Genomic DNA, 22,968 nt, shown 5'->3' with positions numbered 1-22,968 from the left:
GGAAGGTGGAATAAACCCACTTTCCCCATCCTGCCTGTATGTGGCATATGTATGTGGCAAGGTACTTACGGAAGGTTTGTTTTAATTACATTGATGGGGGAAACAAACAAAATTAATGTAGCCCTTGTGTATAAGTAGGGGCAAGTGTTGTTGCCCAATTCCACTGACAGCTCCTTCCAGGGCAGCGGAGCCCAGTGTGAGTCTCATCTTCTGCTTGGAAGCTGCACTGTGGGCCTCAGGTGAAGAATCACCCTTTCTTCTTCGGTTTGTTTTTCCCCTGGTTGTGGAGAGGCATTTACTTTGCATTTGACTCAGACCACAAGAAGCTTTATTTTCACTTGTGACAGCTGTGAAGCAGCCAGTTCCTCCTTTATGCTTGCGATCCAGAACAGATACAGTCTCTGCCGGTGTCTCTGCCAGTGCCCTGAAGAGCTCAATTTCACAGGAGACAGTAGAACAGGTGCCTCGTGCAGTCCTTGGCCTGTCTGCTGATGTGCCTTTTGAAGATCAGTTCAATGCTAGTTCTTTTTGTGTAAGGAAAGGCGGAGTGTTTACAGGAATTGAAATCACCACTTCATTTTACTTCAGCTGGATCTGAATATATAAAGCAAGGGGTTGTTCAGAGGTCTTCTCCCACCCTTCTAGCATGCGCCTTCACCTCCCCATGCTAGGATCCCATCTCTGTGCTTCTGGACACCCACTTCCTTTTCCCACATACTGCATCCATAAACTGAGATCTGCCACCTTCTTCTCATCTGTCTGTCAGCCCTGTTTTCTTCCTCTCCTAGTCCCTGTGCTCCCAGTATCACCCGTGTCCTAAGCAGAAACCATCACGCCGGCAGTGACTGGAGTGAGAGCTGTGCTCGAAGCAGGCTGGAGAGACGGGAGCTGCTGCCTGTCAGCTGATTACACATCGCTGGCTCTGTGGAAGCATCCACCCCACAGCATGGATAAGTGCCTTCATGTCACAGCTGGGAGCTGTTGCTCCATACCACTCTGAAGTGGTTCAGGTTGGACAGTTTGGGGACCTCTGAGCAGAGACCAAAGTCCCTTATGAGCCTGCTTTCTTCTTGGGCCAAGGTTGCTCTGATACTCCCATCTGTAAGCATGAAAATATCAGGGTTTGGAAGAAGGAGGCAACCTGTGCTGAAAAATATCAGTCTCTCTTTGAACAGTGTTATTTATCCACTTCCTTTGGTCCAGTTCGTTAATGACTAAGTAGTGGTTGAAATAACGGAAAAGATAAGTCCAAGATTTTTTTAAGGCCATGTTTGAATATAAATCTGTTTTCTTAACATATCCTCTTTCCTTCCTCTGAGACATTTACTATCTTTTTGTGTTTAGAGCAAGGAGAAGGAATGAAGCATGTGCTGTCACTGCCCTTGAACTTCTTTGCAAAACTGGCGCTGCTTCCCCCTTGGTTTACTTCACTTGTTGGTTTGCCTCTCTGTCTGCCTAATGCATCAGCTTGCAGGAGGATTCCTTATAAAATGGAAACCTTTCCTATGAGGCATTCCTTTCCACCCTGTAAAAAGTCTTCGCTATAAATTTGCTCCAGGCTTACTAACCACTTTGCACCAGAGTCATAAATTTGAATAACTTCACAGAAGAGGATTTGCCTGAAAGTGGGTCACACAATCAGCCCTCTTCAGACGGGGGCTGACACAGTATGGTACAGTAGGCTTTCTCCTGTATAATAAAATAAAATAAAATAAATGACAGCAATTAGCTTGCTTGTTCTGCCACAAGCCTTACACCTCTGGCACTTCTGTTCACTTTGGGGCAGGTTTTAGGCCTGGAAGGAATGCAGAATTAGGAATTGCTATGGAGTGATATCTCCGTAATATCAGCAGGCTCCAGACATTTAACCACTTAAATGCCCAGCTCAGGATTGTAACAGCAAGATGTTACTCTCCTGTTAGCTAATAGCAGAGACACATAATTTGAGGGAAGTTTGGATGTGAATTTTGCAGCTGTTTTATGCCAACACTAGCTACTTCTGGAATGTCTGGGCTTTTTGTCTGTAGTCAGAGGTCCCCAAGCAGCGGTAGGTGAATTGCTTCTTGGTGGCATGGAGCGGTGGCTTCCAGCTGCATACTGGGGTGCAGTTACACCAGCTGTGAGGGGAACACCTCCACACCCACCAGAACTCACACTTAGCTGTCTCACTTGAATTTTGTGATTCCTACCCATTTCTAGCAGGTGGGAAGGAAGGACAATGTTGACTACAGGAGGAACTTGCAGCTTATTCCGCATGGCAAAGAGAGGATTGCAAAACTTTAAAGCTGCTTCACTGTCTTTTATTCTCCCTTAGCCTGTTTGTACAGTAATGGCATTTTACTTTTGTGGTGTTAGCACAAAAAAAAAAGTTTGTAGAATGTAATGAACTAACTTAATTAACTTGGTTTAAGTCATTTTAAGGGAATGGAATACAGACCTCCCAGCACCCTGCTTTAACACTTGAAACCTGTTCTCTCATCCAGCTGGCAAATTAAATCCAAAATGTAGATGAAGATAAATTATTATTGTCGGCACATCCACCTTCCCAATAGAGATGGGTTAGACTAATTAACAGAATAGCATGCCTAATACTGAAACTTCCAGTTAGGTGCTCCTGCAGTGAGTTATTCAGGTGGAAGTTCGATGCTTATCAAGATATTAATACCTTTGTTTTGAGGAAAGAAAAGCAGCCATCCTTGCTGGATGCACAACTGTAGCCTGTTTTCAGACTAGAACAGATGTTGTTCTGGAGAAGCGAGTATTTTGCATGTCACAGTGAGTTTCCACGATGTGGGAAGTAATTCAGACAAGTACAGGGTCCAGACTCTTGTCAAACTATTGGCTTGAACCAGGTCCTTCACTTATTTCTTTTGTAAACCTTAAACATTTAAAGACCTAATCCAAATCCAGTTGATGTTAATTGAACCTTGTATTACTTGGGGGGGAGGTTTGAGTTCTTCAGCTGAGTCCTGTAGCGCACTACAATCATTTCAGGCCCTTCTGTCCAGCGTGCTGCTCTCCTCTGCCTAACGCAGTCTAATACAGCGTCCTTCTCATTGCTTGCAAGCTACTGGCAATGATACAAATAATGATTATTACTGCATGCCGACACCTTTGATCTTACCCTCTACTGGATACTTTTCCAAAATAAAAGCTTTAGTGAATGAAGAAATTATATTTCTGCTCTGAATAGTTGGGGGGAAAAAGTAAGAAAACCCACAACCTTGCAAATGTAGAAGCAATGAAGGGTTTTAAACCTGAATCTTCCAGAAGCTCCACTGGGCCATGAGGTGACTTTGTCACCTCAGCACAATATTGCTTCCAAAACCTAATACTTATAATTTAAGTTTCAACATTCACTGTTGCATTACTGATCATCTTGACAGAAACGTAAGGCTGCTCTGAAGTTTGTATTGCAGAGTAAGTGTCTGGTCTAACTTTAACTGACTTAGTTCACAGGGATTTCATGACTGTCCTGGGGAAGCAATTTAGTTTGTTGCCTGATAGATGACAGGAAGTTCCCCGACTTTAAATCTGACTTTCTCTCATTCAACTTCAGGCCAACACTCACAGCTTTTTAACAGTATGGACTGTCTACCTCAAATAGTTCAATCTTCACTTTGCACATGATCGTTTATACCCATATAATAATTGGGATTTTGTTTCTGAATTTCTTTGGTTTGTCTGGCTTGCTCTGTTCTTGAAGTGTCTTTTGAGGTACAAACAAGTCACCCATCTATCTATTCATCTTATACAGAACTTGTGGTAAGCAAAGATTAAGGTCTTGGGCACCTACCTGCCTGCATATGTATATGTGAGTCTGGTTTCAATACAAGAAAGCTCAGGTGCAACAGCAGTTCAGCAAGCTGGATCATGTGGCATTATTGGAAACCCTTCTTTATGTTGTCATTGCTGATTGCAGCAAAGTGCATTTTCCTTCAGGGTTATATAAGTTCATATGATTTCAGAGAGACCAGAATGGTATTTACAGCTAAGGGGCTCCCTTCTTTGCAAATCTTAGAAAATGCGTGAGATGCCTGATGGCATGAAGCGGCATTCTGATTTTTAGATCAGGGTATTGTGGCACCGTATTCTGTTCCTTTAGCTTCCCTTTTTGTTACGTCATACGCTGTCGCTCTGCTGGCCTGCTTCCCTCTCCTCTATGCCCATAGAAGGCTGGTTTGCTTGGGGACAGTATGTCTAAAGAGGAAAAGGCAAGTGTCCCCCATGCATGATGCACCTCCAGATATTTAGAAAATGTACCGGTCTCTCCAAGAAGGTAGGTACTACTTTGCAACGTATCCTTAATTCTTGGCGCTTTGTCTAGGTATCAGAGGGTGAGATGGAGAACTCATACTGCAGTTGTATAAATAAATCAGAAAGGTAGGAAATTCGTGTGATATTAAGTAACAGTTGTGATTACCTAGCTTAGGGAATGATCTGAGATGACTGATCAGAGTTTCCATGCTGAACCCTTCTCTGTGGTGCAGTCCTGATGCAGTTTCTTTCATATTTATCTTCAGGAGCTTCTGGAAGTGGAAAGAGGGAATCTGGTTGTGTGACAGCAGCCCTTGGCAACACATGGAGTCACAGCGTCAACACCAGGCTCATACTACAATATCATGACTTGCCAACAAGACAGGTGAGAACTTAACAACGAAGAGAATTTAAATAAAGCTACACCAGCAGTACTTGGTTAGATGGGCTCACTGTGTCCTTCAGCCCCTGTGGTTATGCAGTGTGCGTTGAGAACCTGGCACTCTACAGCCGATTGCTTATGTGGGGTGGGGGGCAGTCAGTGTCCTTTGCTTTTCAGGGATGGCCATTCCTCCAGTGCCTCCCTGTGCTAGGATGGGCTTATCTGAGTCACAGCACCTAGCATTGGCCTGCTGGCGCAGACATACGAGTTCCTTGAGCTTTTAGTGCATTTCATGTTGCGGAGATGAAGGGTAATCCTTAAACTGCTTGCCTGCGCAGGGATTTTGGAGCAGGAGTAGGAGGCTAGTCCTTTCACTGCCGTGATTGTTTTGCCCTCATCCTTTCCACTCATTGTGCCAAATTTTGGCTGTGACTGTTAGGACAGGGAGCACTCTATCTTCAGCAGCTACTGTTTGCAAGTGGAAGCTTGCTGCCTGCACCAGCAAGCTTAACTTTAAGCAGTAAGTATGGTACCAATTTTCCAGAAGTATGCCTGAAAAAAGGAGAATTCTTACCCCTTTCACTAAGACTTCATGCTTTTGAGTGAAATATAGTAGCATTTTTTACTGCAATCTTCACCTCTTAATTTAAAAAAAAAGTGTGAAAAACTAGGAGGCAAGACGTTTGGGGTTTGACTGAGGGAATAACTTTTTTTTTTGTTTTTAAAAACATCATAACCCATGATTTCATCTGTCCCTTGGGATATCTGTGGTTATAATCTCTTTTGGCTTTCTCTATTCTGTTTTGCATTGATGTAACTCTTTCCAAAGGCTGTGACCTTCAGTCTTAATGTTATTGATTTTCTGCACATTAAAGTAGAGAGCTGTCAGAAAAATTCCTACATGAAATTTGTACCATCTTACTCCTATAGCATTACTACCCACATGTGTTCAAATTGGTGCTCCTGGTTTTACTGCCACAATACAAGGTTTCTCACTTTGAGGTTGCAGTCTTTAGAGCCAGAGGAGAGGAAGCCATCCTGTTTTATTCTGCTCATTAGAAGTAAAATTATAATGATGGCACTTTTGTTCCTGCAAGTAGTGGGCACTGTGAAGCAGTGGTAGTGCTCTGGACTCTCAGGTAGCAGGTTAAGTGTGTCAAATGCAGTTAGAAAAGGCATCTTCTGGACTCGCTTCTAAAGACTGTGCACAGTTATATAGAAACATACTCTTAACTGCTGCTGCTCTTGTAAGTTCTCTATGTTCTGCTTCTTATTCTTGTCTGTAATGAGTTCTCCTTTTCTACATGTGTGTGCAAAATACAAAGCTGTTCACAAATTTCCTGGATTGCTTTGGAGGTACATGAGAGGTGGAGAAGGCAAAGGGAAAAGGGCAGAAACTGGGCTCTCTGCTACTTCATGATGCACAAAGTCGGCTAAAAAGGATTAAAAACATTCCTCTGGTGGTGGAAAGAGGGAGCAGTTGTCCTAAAGAACATTCTGATATTAAATGTAGTTTTTCCTGATTTTGTTTGAGAAGTAATAGATCACAAGTGTATGAAATGTTGTTTTCAAGCCTCTCAAATTCCATTATAAAAAATATATTATGATCCGCTTAAAAAAAAAGCAGAGTTTTACTCTGTTGCTAGCTGGGTTTATCAGGTGCACCACCTTGCTTGCATCTGAAGCCATGGGCTCATTCTGTTTTAGTTAAGCAGAAAGAACTAAATCTACAGTGAGGAAAAACAACCTTAAAGTAAACATTAGTATATATTATTAATATTAGTATATATTATTTAATATATTATTAAAAGCAAAGTAATTTGAAACAGAAGTGTGATATAAATAGTGATAGGTCTATGAAGTCCATGAATTAAATGGGATATGTCCATGTGTCCTGTATGTATTTTCCTGTTGCTGATAGCTGCATCCTTCTTTTAGATAAATTCTCTTTTCTTAAAGTCATAGAAATCTTTCCGCTACACATGCAGTTTCCAGTCAGAGGAAGGCATCTAGAATTACCCTACCTGTAGCAGCACTCTATTGATTAAATTACTACAGTTTTACACACGTATGTTCTTTCATAATTGCTTTATACCCACTTTCAGAAATGAATTGTGAATAAAGGTGCCTCAGTTCTTGAGATGCCATTTCAGTCATCGTAAGGTGGTTCTGCCAGGAGGTATTGGATATCAGCGCTTTGAAAATCAGCACTTTTTAAGGAAGCTTAACTTGGAGGTCCAAAAATTCCCAAGGCAGTAATCACTTTTACAAATTCTCATGTTACTGTATTAAAAAAAAAAAAAAAAGCCTGTGATTATCTATGTAGTTTTAAAGTGAAATTCTGCCCCAGGAAATTACTGAAAGCACACAGTTGTTCTGGAGATTTGCGTGAAAAGTAGTGCAAAAACAAGTTTTCCCTGCTTTTCACAATTTGTAACCCTGCAGACTCAATACTGTTCAAGGAATAACCTGTGTTTTGTTCTGACTTGCACAGTGGACAAAATTTTTTCTTTTAAAAGCTAGAATTCATTCTTTCTTCAGTCACTTGACCTCCTGAAGAAGCTCTTTCTAGCTCTACTTTCTTTCCTTCTTTTCCTGGAGGAGCCAGGGCAGTGGTGACAGTCTGAGGGATCTTCTCTTACATCCAACTTCCATGGTAGTAGAGCCAGCGTGCTAATCCTTGCTGGGAAATCCTACCCATCAAGAGAGAAAGCACCTCTTGAGATGCACTGGGCCATGAGGCCCAAGGGTGCTGTTCTTCAGAACGTGAAGTGATAATGTAATCATTAAGGAGGATTCAAGCAAGCAGTTTTCTGGAACCATACTGTCTTCTGGACAGGACAGGCCACGGGGCTGCTAGATCTTCTTGTTCTTAGTCATGCAGTATTCATTTCTGGGAAAGCCTGGGTATGTAGTCCCTGGTCCTCAAACTTTGGAGAATGCCAGGGCAGCAGGTGGCAGAATGAATAAGTAACAAACCTAGGGAAATTAAGCATAGAATTCCTACACGGGATTTTTTTTAATATATTCATTAAAGGATTCATTCATTTTGTTTGTCCAGCAGACATTTTTTCAGCCGACTATCGCTTTTTCCACCCCACCCTCCATATGTCTGGTGAACATTAATAAGACAGCAGCCAATTCAGCAAAGCAATGAAATTTTTGGGATATCCTGCCTGTCTTAAAATCAATTAGGTTTGCTTTATTGCTTGGATAGGAACAGGTTTCTGAACAAACAGATGAACTTTCCTCTTTTGCACCCTTCTAGAAGCCAGTGTTCTGGTTTTGGTTTCCTCCAGGACAGAAGTAATGCCACTGGGGGAGGGCAGAAAGAGGTTTCCAGTCTGCATTTAAATTCATTATGCCACCAAAACCCACAAGCATGGACTACATTGTAGGAGCCTTTCAACTGCTGAGGTGGGACAGAGCTGCACGACTTCGACAGCGGCACGGTGGCATAAGAGCTTGGGAGAACACGGGAAAAGTGAATTGTTTTGCACGAATGGGTTCATGAAGGGAATTTGCTATTTTTATCTTTATGGATACTGATACTTGGTTCTCCCTAAGCACTCTTGTAAGCAGTTAACCATGACATTTGTTTTCCTGAAATCCATACATAAACATGCAGACCCTTTGAGCTTGGGCCAAAACCAAGGGGGCTGCACTAGAAACTGTCAGACTCCTCAGTTACCCCTATGTGTATAATTATCCTTCTTTCCTGAACTGGAGTTAGCAGGCTCCAAGGTTACTATTTTCATTTGTGCTCAGCTGTCTTTGGGGGACAGAATGGTAGGCTTAAATACATTGACATGCTATATTTAACGTTTTATTCTTGTCTGTTGGAGACAGGGTGCTAGATTAAGTGAGACACTGGCCAGATCTGATATGGCAACTTCTATGGGCCTGGTTTATTTTATAGTTTTCAAGGGATTTGTGAGACTCATAGTATTGTGTTAATGTCTGTAACGTGTTTTGAAATTCTTAGATGGAAAATGCACAGAGAAGTGTTATTTTATAACAAATCAGTGTTTTCCTGTGGTATTTTCAAGCAAGAGCATTTAGGATTGAGGTATGGGCTGGAGCTTTCAAGCTGTGCCAGGTGAGCTGTTGTGCAGCAGTTTTCCTGCTTCAGGTAAAGTGTTTCAATTGCGTAAGTATATGGTGACTCATTCTTAAAAAACAAAACAAAATGAAACAAAAAACCCTTCTCTCATTCAGACTAATGCCAGACATAACTTTTGTTGTGACCTTGGTTACAGACCAGCTGTTTTGTCTTGCTCTGCTTACTATCATATGAATAAGCCCTGAATAAGCATTCCAAAATTGCGATGGTGAAGTAACCATGGTACTCACCGGAGTGGGGAAGGGCTAGGAGAGAGCAGGGGAGAGTGGGGATGAAGTTTTACATTTAGGTGGCTTGCTAAGGCCAACTGCTATGATTCTTTACCTTCAATTTGTTCTAATTTTAGTAAAGCAGTTCTTTCAAATTGTACAGATGTTTGGCTGTGACTCTACCAGTCATTGAGAAAATATATTAAAAATAGAAATAATGTAACTTGTTGCAGTCATGATGGTTTCAGAGCATAAGCGAGACCAGATTTAGCTCTCCCTGTAAAACATTGAATGTAGTTGTTATGTGGACTCCATAGCTGTTGGATAGCTGTCCCATTTTAAAGATAACACCAGGTGAGGTTTTCATCCATAAAAAAGGGAAGCAAATAAACTTCAGAAAATGAAATAATTTCAAACAAAGCAAGTAGGCTGTGGAGAAGAAACATACAGCAAGTACTACTATCTGGGGTTAAGACTTTCTAAATTTTCCTTGATAATCTGGAGGATAGCAAGTACAGTCATGAAGTTTGGAAATGGCATCCAACTTCTATGTGTCAAAACATAATGAAAGATTGTAGCCTCATATTATAAAGGGTTCTAATTACTTTGGTGAGATGGTAATATTTGCTGGGGAGAAAGAAGAGGCAATGAAATGTAATCAGACAGAACATGTACTGAAATCACTCTGAGATGGAAGGAATAAGGTCCAATACAAATAAAATACAAACAGCATTGGTGTGTTTTCTTCTATTAACTTTGTAGCAGTTTTAGCTACCTATTAAAGCAAATGGAGAAGAAGAAAATGCATGAAAAAGATAATTTTTTTTAATGGTCTTAAACATAGTTTTGGAGTCAGATGAGGAGGATGGAGATGGCCCCTAGTGTCGAGAAGTGCAGCCAGAAAGCTTTTCACCTACTTTAGTTGGAGCAGAGGAGAAGCTAGTTCAGTCTTTGACACAGTGGGGCAAGAAAGAGCCCACAGAGAACTGGGCAGTGAAATCAGTGTTTGGCCAAAGGGGGTGACTGAGGATGTGCGAAGGTTGCCCATCCTTATGTGTGAGGCAAGAAGTATTGCTCTTTACATTGTCTTCTGCTGAGCAGAAGACAGAATTTGGGGAGACTCAGAAAAAGAAGTTCCACTACCTTAAACAAGTACAGAAGAAAGCGCTCTGTGTGGGGGTTTTTAGCAGAAGTGTTAAGACAAATGAACTGCCATTCAGCAGCTGCGATCCATGTCGGGAAAACCTGTCTCTATATGCTACATGAATCATCTGCGTTGTACAGTAATGCAGATTACATACATAGTACAATACTTTTTTTTTCAAGTGTTTAGATGTTAGAAAATCTGCAGATGGCAGTGGATAATGAGGTCTAGTAAGCAGTGATAGAAAAGGGATGTGGCTATTGGGTTGTTTTAAAATGGAAGTGGTATAAAGTGTGTATCTGTTCTAAGCCATCTTATTATATAATATGCTTATCATATGGAAAATCAGCTCTATGAAAACACAAAGATTTTAATTTTTTTTTTTTTTTAAGATAAGAATGATGGTATGGAGTCATGCAAGGGATAGGAAATTTTGCAGGAAAGTAGATTTTTTTCAGGTGAGATTAATTTTTTTATGGTTCTCCATCATGGAGTATGCTGCTTTTGAAGAAATAGCTGTGGAAAGACTGCAGGAGCACGTATTTGAATTCTGCAAATGCTTCCATTTAAAGAAACGTTGGTTTTTTTCTAGGATACACAGTTTATTTCAGAGACTTCTGCCTCACCTCTGCTATCATTTGAATATTTTGAATCAAGACACAATGCAAGGTTGTTATAGCCTTAAATTTCCATGCATGTGTACAAACCACATCCTTTAAAATACCTAAGAAGCTTATGGTTTTTTTTCTGATTAAAAAGGCTCTAGACTGATAACCCTTATAACAGAAATCTTTGGCTTATCCATAGATCATATACAAGCATTAGCAGCAATACGAACTTGAGTTGCATGTGAATAGGATGAAACTGGACACAATGCACAACTGTAGCACAAACAGATGATTATCAGCACAGTATGATACTGACTTAATCCAGCAAAAGTGCCACATGAAAAGATGCCATAAAAATAGAGAATGTTCACTAACAAGTATCTGGAGTTCAAACATCACTAGGTCACTTACTTTCCTGACTTGTGTGTTTGTTCATGTCTCTGTTTGCAGTAAGCTTCCTTCTTAATGGACTTGTGGGGGATGGTCATACAATATAAACATCACCGTAGCCCTGTCTACATTAAATGGGACTGGATTTATAGCCCTCTCCTCTTAACAGGACACTTTTATGTAGAGAAAAATGTTTCCATCGTTCTTGAACAAGAATTCATTTACTCAGGTGCTTATATAACACTAATCAATTTGTTATCTAAGAATCTAAACAGAAATGAAAGGGCCCTAGATAAAATGGAAAAGAACAGAAGAAAACCTTTAAGTAGTTCATCTTTTTCTCTGTCCTTTTTTTAATAAGCATTGCAGGTTTTCTTAATGAAGATTATTCTAATGTCAGATTGACAAAATATAGCAGCAGCTGTGCAAACTTCAAACTCGCAGATCTGTAGCTCAAAGCATGCTAAACAGAGAAGCAGGAACATCTCTGAGGCAGAGGGGCAAACTCAGTCATTACGTTATACTGAGTCTTCCTACCAAGGCTGGTGGCAGAGGTGGGTACTTTCTGTTAGATATCTTTGACTGTTCAGCCAGTCAGCGCTCAGAGGAGACTCCTCTTTGGTTGCTGCTAACCTACACCAGTTATGAGTTAACCATCTCATAGTATGATATATTTTTGAAGTACTATGCAAGCATTTGCTGACTGACCTCTGCAACACCCATGCCAGGTGCTCATAACCGAGGAGACTGAGTCATAAATAAGTAACTGGCCAGAGTAAATCCTTTGCAGCTGGGAGCAGAGCTGAAATCTCTTCACTGCCACTTCTGTGCCACTAAGCTTGATCTTGCTCAACCTTTACTGCCTCTGTTTCAGGCACTTAAGAAGTCTTTGTACCTCCTTGTAATATGTAGTTCCTCAGCTGTGAAGATACTCCTCCTGCTTCCCTCTCCAATTTTCTGTAGATTAACTCACCCGCTGAACTGGTTTTAGCTGTGGTCACTGACTTCTCTCCTGAATCTCTCTCCTTTAGCATGCCATAAACTTTTCTTCATCAGTGTTCACCATGAAAAAAGGGTTAATGAAACTGAGACTGTGGCTTGAGCTTTATGGCAAAACTCTCTCTCTGCTTCCTTGTTTCCAGTTTCTCCTCATACCAGAGCTGATTTTTCTAAGCCTCAGCTCTAGAAGTCACCTTGCATTCCTATGTCTCTCTTTGCAGACATCAAAACTGTTCCAAGTTGCAAGTTCCCAACAAAGCGAGTAGCTAGCACTTCAGTTTTCAGACGATTAAAATGCTTGTCCAGACTCTTATCTTCCACAGTGGTTAATGCAACATCTTCATTTCTAGTATTATCAACTCCATATTTTTTTTTCCTCTTCCAAACATACCACAGAAAATAGAATTGTTACCTTGCTGAGACCTACTTAGTCACAGTGACATTAGTGTTTTAATTTTTACATATTTTCTCAGTTCCGTAACTGGGAAAATGGCCTTTTGCCTTGGTCTAATTGTGCACCTTCATTTTAATCAGATAGCAAATTCTCAGAAATTGGGGCTATATCTCCTGTTCTTTATTGGGAGCCACTTAAAGGTCAGGATAGGAGGGGTAAGATTACTATAACAAAATCTGTTCTGAATATAAACAGAGAACTTCAGTCTGTGACGCCGTTAATCCAACGCCCTTTACAAACACTGTGTTTACAGTTCACTAAAACAGCATAAAAATGGGAGAGAGGAAGAACCAGATATGACTTTCAGGCTCTGGTCTGAATTGTCTGAAGAATGCTCAGTTTGTAAGCTTAAGCCCCTTTGCAGAGAGAATGAACACAAATGTTGGAAAAATACGATGGGAATTCTAGGACATCTGCTCAATCAGGAACGGAAAGGATGTGTCCAGGAGATGGTAGTGTATTATACCCACATTGTGGAAACATTGGAAGGTACTTGTGACTAAAAGGTAAAAGCTGATATAAATAGCCACCTGAGCCATCCTGCTTCCAGCTCTCACATGTAGTACTTATGCTGTACTTTGATTAGGGAGAGGTATGTCCTCTGGATACATATTAACAGAAAACAGTAAATTCCTCAATCCATATTGAAGTTCAGTGTTTCTGACAGGCTGGTGATTGATGGATAACTTCAACTTTTCAGATACTGGTAGGAAGTAGTGTAAAGTGCAGCTCAGTTAATGAATGGCTTCTTCCTTGAGTATTCACGTTGGAGCAACACTAAATTGGAAATAACTAACCAGGTCACTTGTCAATAAATGCCCTTGTCTCATCAAAAAATGTGACAGACCTAGGTTGCAATGTAGCGCACGAGGCACTACTAGGGTTGTTCTCCACTGGAAAGAGCTCATTTGATTTATCTTGGATTTGCAAGGCCCTTTCACATTTGCATCACAGTGATGGTTCATGGTCTCCCTTATCAGTCATTTCCTACAAGTGAGCCCTGAGTCTCTGGCAGAAGTTCTTGCACTAGTCCTGAGTGAACAATCAACCTTGGCTTTTTCTGCCATTTGACTTAATTTGGCTGTGCAGCTGTCTCTACAGTTCAGGGTGTTTACAGGCTCCACAGCACTGAACTGGAAGCTATAGAGTTTAGGTTGCGAAGACACCTGAGTTGGCCTGAGCTGACAGTCGTCCACGAGGTTTGGCTTGGGGTCTAAGCCAATAAAGCCTTATCAGGCCTGAGCCAGCACTGCTTTTTTACTCAGCAAATGGATATTTCTTGTCCAAATTGTGTGTTTGTTCTTCACTGTATGTCAGTGAAGTTCTTTCTCTTATTGTCACTATTTATTTATCTATTTAATAATAATATAAAACTCTGTACCCATAGTTATGTCAAGCTACAGATAGAAAGTCACCTAATCCCCTTGTAACTTGTGTTGATGTTTCCAGCTGGATGTGGTACATCTCCTATCACAAACAAGAGGAAACTACTTTTTTCTCCTTTTTTCATACATTTTGTCTCACCTCTCACTTGTGATCTTATAATGGCCATCTCAGTCTTCATTCGAAATAACTGAGCAGGCTGAAAAGAGAAAATAAAAGTATAAATTAACACGAAAAAATTCAAGGAGTTCCTTACTCATCTAAATTAATTGGTATTAAATATAGAAAAAAAAGCCAAACAACTTCCTGTAAGAAATGTAGTAAAGGTTGCCATTTGGGTGCCATTGCAGGAAAGAAGAGGTTGAGAGATTTTTTTCATCAATTTTTTTTTCCTACAGTTGTGCATGTTTTTTCTGTAGCTACATTTTTGTCCTTTGAACATAACAAAATAAGTTTTTGAAAGTTCACACATAGTTAAGATCCCTAATGCACATAGTCCAATCTGAATTTCTTAAGCATAATCCCCATGTAAGAGAATATCTAAGAGCCTTAAAAGCTACTCCCAGTAATTTTGTGAAAAGAATTACCATTATGTCTGATTTTTTTCTTCTGTTTCTTCTCCAACATAAAAAGGTTTATTAACCTGCTGATTGTTATTTGGGGCATGTTGCCATCAAAAATTTCAGATTTGATGGGTTATAAAGCAATGTTTCAGGTCCTAAAGGGCTGTCCAGCCTTTAGTGTATCTATGCCATGCACTGGAGCAAGCATGTTTGCCTTTACCTGGTGGGGATTGGTGGGGATCCACTACCCTCTAGAAATGTAAGTAAAGTCTCCTGAAACATTTCGTGTTTGTTAAGGAAAAGTTTTTCTCGGACTCTGTTATTCAATAGTTGTACATTCAGCAATACAGATGATGTTCATAAGGCCATTAAGCTTTCTCTGAACACTTCCACTTCCTTGGTAAAATCTCTCCCAATAATGTTCTTGCTAGAGAAAATCTGAGTCTTGTAGAAAGATTGAAATTAAATTTTAAATTAAATCTATCACCTTTTCTCAACACCCATAAAGCATGACAGTACTCCAAAAGCACACGCATTGCATCTGTGTGTATTAGCTCACAGATCTGTTAGCAATTTTTTTTCTTGTCCTTGTTATGTGATGCCCAGTGGACTCTAAATTATACTCTACTAAGGCTTTACGTAAGATAATATTGCTGTCTCTCACATGTGAATTCAGTGGTGGTGTGTTAGCTTGTCTCCAGGGATTTTACTTTTAGGAACAGAACAAAGTGAACACACAAAAAAAGTTGGAAAGGGTTTTTGTTTGTTTCATGTCAAAAGCACTTTGCAGCCAGTAGTGTGGGTGAAAAATATTTATGCTGTGGTCTAGGACTTGGTTGAATCCCAATCTTTTTGGCCCAAGTCTGGGAATTTAGGATTATGCCTTTACACCGAGGAAGTATGAAGGACGCTGTTGTTTTTACTGATGTCGAAAAACAATGAATGCAGATGGGGACAGCACACTTGTGATGCTCTTTTACAATGGATTAATTTTCTTTCGATTTATAAACAATAATGTTGAGCTTTTTCATCATTTAGAAAGCCAAAAGAAGGAATGAGTATTGGCTAAATAAAGATTCGAGACACATTAGAAACAGGCATTGGGGTTGTATTTGCAGCGGATACTTTTTTATCTGTAGAAGATAAATATGTTGCTGAAACTATCATACAGAAGGTTAATAGAGATCTGAAGAATAATAAAAGTAATTATGGCAATGTATATGCTAATTACATACTTAAGAATGTATATTCCTTATGTTGTGCTGGTGAAGTACACCGAGCTGATCTACTCCATGCAGTGATGAGGGCTGGATGCTGTTTGGATCCCTACCTCTGCAGACATGTGGCCAGAGGAGCCAGCAGCATCTCTGTCTGAGCACGTGGTTGTGTGGAAGAGAAAGTGTGCATCTGCTGGGCTTCTGCGCTGTCCTCCCTGCTGGTCCCGTCTCTTCCAGGCCAGTCTGGCAGGCTGGGTGGAAGCAGCTGTGTATTCTGAGAAGAACTGCTCTGGTGCTATTGTACTGGTACTCCCTTAGGAGTCCTTCCTGATTCGGGATGCGTGATCCCGCGAAAAGGCAGTGTTCCGATATCTGTCGTAAATAAGAATTGTATCCTTCAGCCCTTTTCTTATTTCCAGAACCAAAGTCAAACGGAATAGTATGGATGGCTCTGAAAAGCTACGTAAACTTTCTGTTCTTCTCAGTATGAGTGACCACAAGCTGCCACATAGGAGAATTCCCCTCGGAGGATGTGTTTATGCTACCCAACTGCTTTATCCAGCCACAGCACCATCCCCAGATCCCTTTTCTCAGTACTGTTTCATTGTGGTAACCAGGACATGCTGGCTGGCCGCTTTCCTGCTTAGTAAAAGCTACAAGCTTTTTCTCCTGAATTACCCTTCACATTGGACAATTACCAGGGCTTTGGGCCTCAAAAGTATTATAGCATAGGAAATCATCATGGCCAAGCTCTTGTGAAGTTTCCTGGCCTCTAGAGGACTCTCCACTGGGAAAATTAGGGGAGACTCGGAAACAGAAAAGACAACAAAATTAAGTTTACAAAGTAGGGAATAAGGCACGTGGCAGGGAGACAGAAAGCGCTTCTGGGAAGAGGAATTTCACAGGGTCTGGTGTTACATGAGCAGAAGGGAGCCGACTGGCCCTACATACCCCACATTTCACACTGGGGAACTTGTAGCAGAAGTCTGGCTTAAGTAGAAGTATACTGGAGACAGCCTGTTTTTGTGCAGTTCCCTGGCCAGGTTGTTGCAGTTCAGACACAATTTGGATAAACATCTGGGATTGCATTTTCTTTTCCCATTAAAACTTGAAATTGCCCAATGTTTGCCTGGGCAGTGTAGTTCCCTGCCGCTGAAGTTATTGTTAAGTACATCAGGCAGGAAAAGGCACTCTGGGTTAGAGGGTTCAGGGGTCTGCTCGCAGTCTGGGAGAGGACAGCTGAGCAAAAGAACCATTTTGTTAGATTTGGCCTATTGCATTCAGGATAGCCGTTGGTCTAGAGCACATCAGGGCAGTTCACCTTGGAAAGTTTTGGGTTTGTTGTCTGTGATTGTCTTTGGTACTCATTTGAGGTTTTGATGGTTTCCTTCCGTTTAAGTTATGTTTACTCAGTCTGAGGATATTCAGAGCTCCTCATTATAGTGCCTGAAGCTAAAACCATGTCCGAATGGCAGTACATATTACATGCTGAGCTCTCTCACTTGAAACCCAATGTTTGGCACACTGCAAGGACTGGAACAATTTGCAGAGTGGTCATCTGTTGCTAGCAACTCCCTGGATAGGCACAGCCAAAACACGTGCCTTTGTTCTGGGTTTATGAGAGGGAAAGGAATTGACCTCACTGAATATTTGAGAAAACAGCTAGCAGAGCTATTGCTTATTGTACCCTCTGGGTAGGGGAAAGCAGTGTATCTCTGGAGCTGTGCTTACCTGGAAGAAAATGAATACAGTGAAGTTGCTACAGACGTCTACCTCCATGCCTGATTTTGGACTGAAGCAAAGGAATGCTACATGATTTTCATATAATTGCTCAATAAAACAGTGGCAAAGTTAGGAAGAAAACTCCTGAGTCCTGATTCCCAGGTCCTGGCATTACGCACTATGAAAAAGTCCTTTATATGTGTGTTGCTCTTTAGGAGCAAGAACTGAAGCCAGCCAGGTATAGCAGGGCTTGAGATTGGGAGAGTGTCCACTTTCCTGGACTTGTCCACTCCCCTGTTTCTCCTCTATTCTTAAAAGATTCTTGGTTTTCATTTCTATCTCCTCCTTTTGTTTGTTTTCCTTCCATTTCTTTCCTTTGCAAGTATTGAATGTCTCCTCTGGGAGTAAGCCTAGCCACATGTGCATGCACTGATGGTTTATTTTTATTGGAGTCATTGCCTGTGACTGTTATTCATTACTATAGGAAGAACTGCACTAACAAACTGCTCTGAGAGCTGCTTTTTTCTGTTGTAAAAAGTCCTATTTTGTCCATAGCCATTGAGAGTATCTACTGCCATCATTAAGACACTGAGAGTTTGGAGGCTAGACACTGGTACTGCCTCCTGAATGTCCTGTTGTGTCTGGTGTTGCAAAGCAGAACCTCAGCTTCCTTGCATGTTGTCTCTTTAGGTCAGCTTTTCAACCATCTGTCCACTCACTGCTACCTAAGCAACTCAATTGGCCTCTGCTTGGGGAAGAATTTGTGGTTGCACAAAGCTAGTGCAGTCACTGACTACTGTTATGGCCTCTTATGATAACAAGGGTACAGCCAGAACACCACCAAACAAGGCCTGCCCGGGATGAAATGGCTGATTCAGAAAAGGCAAGTCAAAAGTAATGTAAAATGCTTTTATCTCACTTGCACTTCTAGTCTTGACACTGGATAAGTAATCAGCAGCCCTATTTCCTTACTTTTATTCTCCAGTTATCACACATTTCTGTGTCACTGTGGGCAAGACCACCATCTCCCATCTTTAAGGTCATGTAAGGAATTCCTGGTACTTCTTTAAGATGAATCTGTAGCATAAGTAATAAAATTATTGGTAGTTAAATTAGGAGCATACACTTAGCATAAATGTAAGTCAGAGCTTAGAGATGTAAGCAGCCTAAATAATTCACATAAGAAATACAGCAATGTAAAAGCAATTAATATTAATTAACCACTTCTGAGGTCAGAGTAGAGCACAGTGAGGAAAGGTGAGTGATCTGCCTAGGCTTACCCAAAAGAACATAGGACCTTACCCTAAAAGTTAATGCTAGGATAAAACAAACAGGCAAGAAGTGATATATTGCATAGGTTCAATATTGCTAATATTGCATAGGTTTGTGATTTCTAGAGATTTCTGTTAAAAGTTTCAGACTCTCTGCTTTCCACTAGCACTGACTCTTAAAGGTAATCTGTCAGAATTCGGCTGAGAAGGTTTGGTCTTTTTGATATTAGTTTACGTTTGTTAATATAAGTGTCATGCTGATATTTCAAGATTGAGATTTCTTTGAATTCTTTATCCTGTGCTGAATCCATCTCATGTTTTCACTTGGGCTTTTGAAGGCCTTCACTAATTTTCTTACTGAAATCAGTGCCCACTGTTGCTGTTTCCCCTGCAAAACAGTCTTAAATGCATCTGCATTTCTCCCTCCCTCGCTTTTTCTGAAGATGAGAGACAGAGACTTCTTGGCTTTGCAGTCTTAGCAATGTTTTTTAATATATAGAATTTGTATGCATTGCACTAAAAGAAAATAAACAGATGTGCTACTACATTTTGGGGATCAGCTGTCTTTCGAGTTTGTTCATTTTGCTGTTGTTTCCAGATGTGTGCTAATGGACATTTTTAGGATGTACACACAAACTCTGCTTGCCTACTTTTCTGCACTAATTGGTCTGAATTTATGGAATGCCTCTCATAAAGTGTCTCTAGCTGCTATTGTTGCTTTTCTATAAAGTAGAAAGGAAACTCATTCCTAAACAGTTTCCTCTGGACAGGATTTTCTTTGGGGGAAGGAGAGATACAATCCATTTAAATTGCTCTATAAAGAGTTTTATTGAGTTGTGGCCCATTAACCTGGCCTTGATGAAAACCTTTTCAAACAACTGGACTTCAGGGAACCACATCTTTCAGGTGCTATGCATAGCACAAATGAAATTATAGTTTCTTAAGAAATCATTTTCATTCAAATTGTGACTTTTTAATTACTTTTTTTTACGTGTATGAAAGTGGTAGAGACTCCACATCTACTCCCAGTACTGCGGCATGTTTGTAGCCCCATCTCTCATTGCGCTCAGGACATCTTAAGCTTCCCCTGTGTCAATCCACCAAGTTTGGTTTTGCCAGGGAGAATATATATGGGGGGGTCTAGATGATTAGGAAGGCTGAAGGATGACTGCATATATCTCTTTTCCCTCCACCTGTCCGTTTTCCCTCTTTCTTCCCCATCATTGCACAGCATGCCCAGCCTGTAGCTTTTTCTACTGACAATAAGCATAGAGGTGCAGACAGTACTGCTGGGGTGGGTGAGCTTTCTTCTGCTTGAAAGGGGAAAATCTGTGCATAGAGAGCTTTTCCTTGCAACGGGATTTGGAGGAAGATACAAAGCAGGGGGTAATCATTTCCATAAGAAAACACAAGTCCCTGATAAAGTCAAACAAACTCTACAGTGATTTGCTTGTGAAGGCAATGTGAATTGATAACGTCTTATTCGGATTTTGGTACTGATATCAGCTATACAATCTTTAGGAGTGTATTTAATTTCTGAACTTCAATTTACCCAAATGCATAATGGGGATATTTTTTCCCCACTCTTGTAAAGCCTTTTTAAAATCTACAGATTAAGTACCATATACAAGCAAAATGTTGTTATCCCAAGAATCATTTGTGGTGGGAGATCAGTAAATTGTTTATGGGTATATCCTGTGAGCTTAGTAAATGATTGCAGGATACCTAAACTACATTTTTTCACCAGAACACTGGAAACATATTAGGGTCACCTTTTGTTTCTGCAACAAGGAGCAGTTATCTCCCAATGTAAATCAGAACCTGTTGTGAGACTGAAGCCTCAGAGAGCTCCAAGGTCTAACGAGCACTAGTGTTTGGTGAGGCTTGGCAGAAAACACAACCATTTTTTCTCCTACCTTGTAAAAAGCTATCCCATTGCCCTGAAGGATACTCCTACATGAAGAGGGAGCAGGCAACAAGGTGTACTGCTCTGTGAAGCCTTGATGCCACTGTGGTGTTAGTGCCTCTTAGAGAACTCTTGGTTCTCTCCTCAGGCACCTTTCTGGTGGGCTGGAGGCAGCGTGACCTGTGGGACTGGGAATGAGAGCTGGCCCTGGGAACTGGGTCACGGCTCCTGCTCAAAAGTAAATGATCTGCAGAATAAGGACTGCTGCTTTCGTTTCTAGAATATATCAAATTCCTGCACATAGGGCCTAAGAAGAACCAGAAGGGAGGGCAGAAAAAACAGTTATGAGGTCTGCTGGGATATCTGATGCAAAATCAACTTTGTTGTTTTCCTTACTGGCTTTTTCCTGGGCTCTGTTGCAGCTGAAAAAACAGCCCTTCTAATCTACAATAAGAAGGGAAATTCTGGCATGAAGATTGTCCACCCAGACATTTGGCACAATTAGGGGAAAGATTTGTTTAGCTTAGCACTGATTTTATTAGTACGTGAGTCTAACTGAACCTTGAGAGATAGTCTTTTCCCTCTTGAATGACGCTGTCTGTGTAGGTTTCCTTCTCAATTCTCAGCCATGCTTTTCTGAGCTAACATGGTGTAACTGAAGAGTTCTCCAGAAATGCACCAACTATTAGCGATGATTGTTTACTACAATAGGACAACAATACGAATTAGCAAAAAATCCCAGCAAGCCAGCGTTGTTTCAGTAAGGGTATTAATCGTAGTGAGAGCCAGACTCCTTTCACAGATCTCACATATTTGGTAATTCCTCAATAGATCTGAATTCCAAAATAGGTATTGGCTGTAAGTGTGGTTTTGTTATTCATTCGGTCCTTAGTGCACGTATATGCATTTTGTCGGTACAAAAGATGAGATAAGGTAAATCTAGCAGAAAGGAAATCTAACGAAAAAATTAACACAGAACAAAGTAAAAAGAGAAGAATCTGTTCACTGATATGAAGAAGCTGACATATTTTAAAAGAAGCTTCAAATGGTTTCACTCATGTTCCTCAGTCATTGCGAAGGACCAATTTCTTGTAATAGCCTCAGTAAAAAAAAGGGGAGGAAACTGGATGTCTTTCCAGTCTAAACAGAAATTATCTATTAAATGTTAATACAGCTGATTTTCTCAAATATTTCATTGAAATATCTTAGTCCATGACTTTTCTTAAAATCATTAGTTTTCCATTATGAAATCGTATTTTTATGACCATGTGAGAGCTCATAGCTCAGTCAAAATCATCTTCTTATTTCAGTGCTTGGTAGTTTATCATCCTGGCATTTTGATAACTAATTTGATATAAGACTCTGTCTCCTTCATCTTCTTTACTTTTTTTTGGCAGGACCCTGGCTTGATTTCTGGTTATCAGACTACTTCTGAAAGTCCATCCAATAAATTTTCCAATTCATCACTTTCTTTGCTATTGACAGGGGATGTTGTCCCAATAATTAGTATTTTCTGCTGGGCTTCTGCAATCAATTTCTGTGATTCATCTCTTCCATAAAGCTTATAAACAATAAACTGTATTAATAAAAATGCTTTCCCTAATTAAAAAACAAACTTTAATGTACAATTTTTCTGCTGTCATCATCAATTCTCTCGAAACCTTTTGTTTCTCAACTGCTCTGCCTGTCTCCCATTTATCTTCCTTTATCTAATCTAATGGCATCTATCCAGTTTCTATTCACTTTTCATCAAGGTGATATATTTCCTCTTCCATAGTACCTTTGTGTTCTTAATGTGCCTCATGGCAGAAATCATTTTTCAGTTGTTTAATGTTTATTCTACAGTGTTGTCAAATAACAAATAATTATTACAAACCTCCTCGCAGGGAAAAGTGATACCAGAAAGGAAAGAAAGGAAACTAAGATTTGACCGTTTTATAAAGTCAGGACTTTGCAAAACTTAAAATAGCTTTGATTTTTGCTTCTCTCATCCATCTCTGTCATTCGCACTTTAGTAGGACAGCAGCGTAAGAATAACTGCATCTGGATTTTATATTCCATTCCAGAAGCTCACGGATAGCATTCCAGAAGCATCATGGATAGGATGAATTAGAAAGACTCAGTACCGTTTCATCATTTTTCTATGTCTATTTTGTATTCATTTCACCATGTAAAAAATAATTTTTGTAATCTGAATGCCTGTTAACTTCTTGAGACTATTATTTACCATTACTGTTTACTCATCTCAAAATGTGTACTGTTTTCGGTGCAACTTGGACTGCATTGAAGTGTCAATAGGAAAATATTTCTGGTGAGGCCTGGATTTCATCTTTGATTCCT

General features: G+C 40.4%; 1 protein-coding gene across 5 annotated transcripts in view; it reads left to right on the top strand.

Annotated features, from left to right (window-relative positions):
• The window catches only part of RAD51B (RAD51 paralog B), a 457,164-nt gene that overhangs the window by 298,496 nt on the left and 135,700 nt on the right, over positions 1-22,968 (top strand). For all 5 annotated transcript variants that reach the window (XM_072864693.1, XM_072864695.1, XM_072864696.1 and 2 more), the window contains one exon: positions 4,524-4,642. In XM_072864693.1, coding sequence (XP_072720794.1) covers positions 4,524-4,642 — 119 coding nt within the window. The remainder of the gene's footprint in view (positions 1-4,523; positions 4,643-22,968) is intronic.

This window comes from Ciconia boyciana, chromosome 6, assembly GCF_034638445.1.
Source record: "Ciconia boyciana chromosome 6, ASM3463844v1, whole genome shotgun sequence".
Classification (NCBI taxonomy): domain Eukaryota; kingdom Metazoa; phylum Chordata; class Aves; order Ciconiiformes; family Ciconiidae; genus Ciconia; species Ciconia boyciana.
Note: the sequence above shows the minus strand (reverse complement) of the source record. Positions and strands in the feature narration are given on the sequence as shown.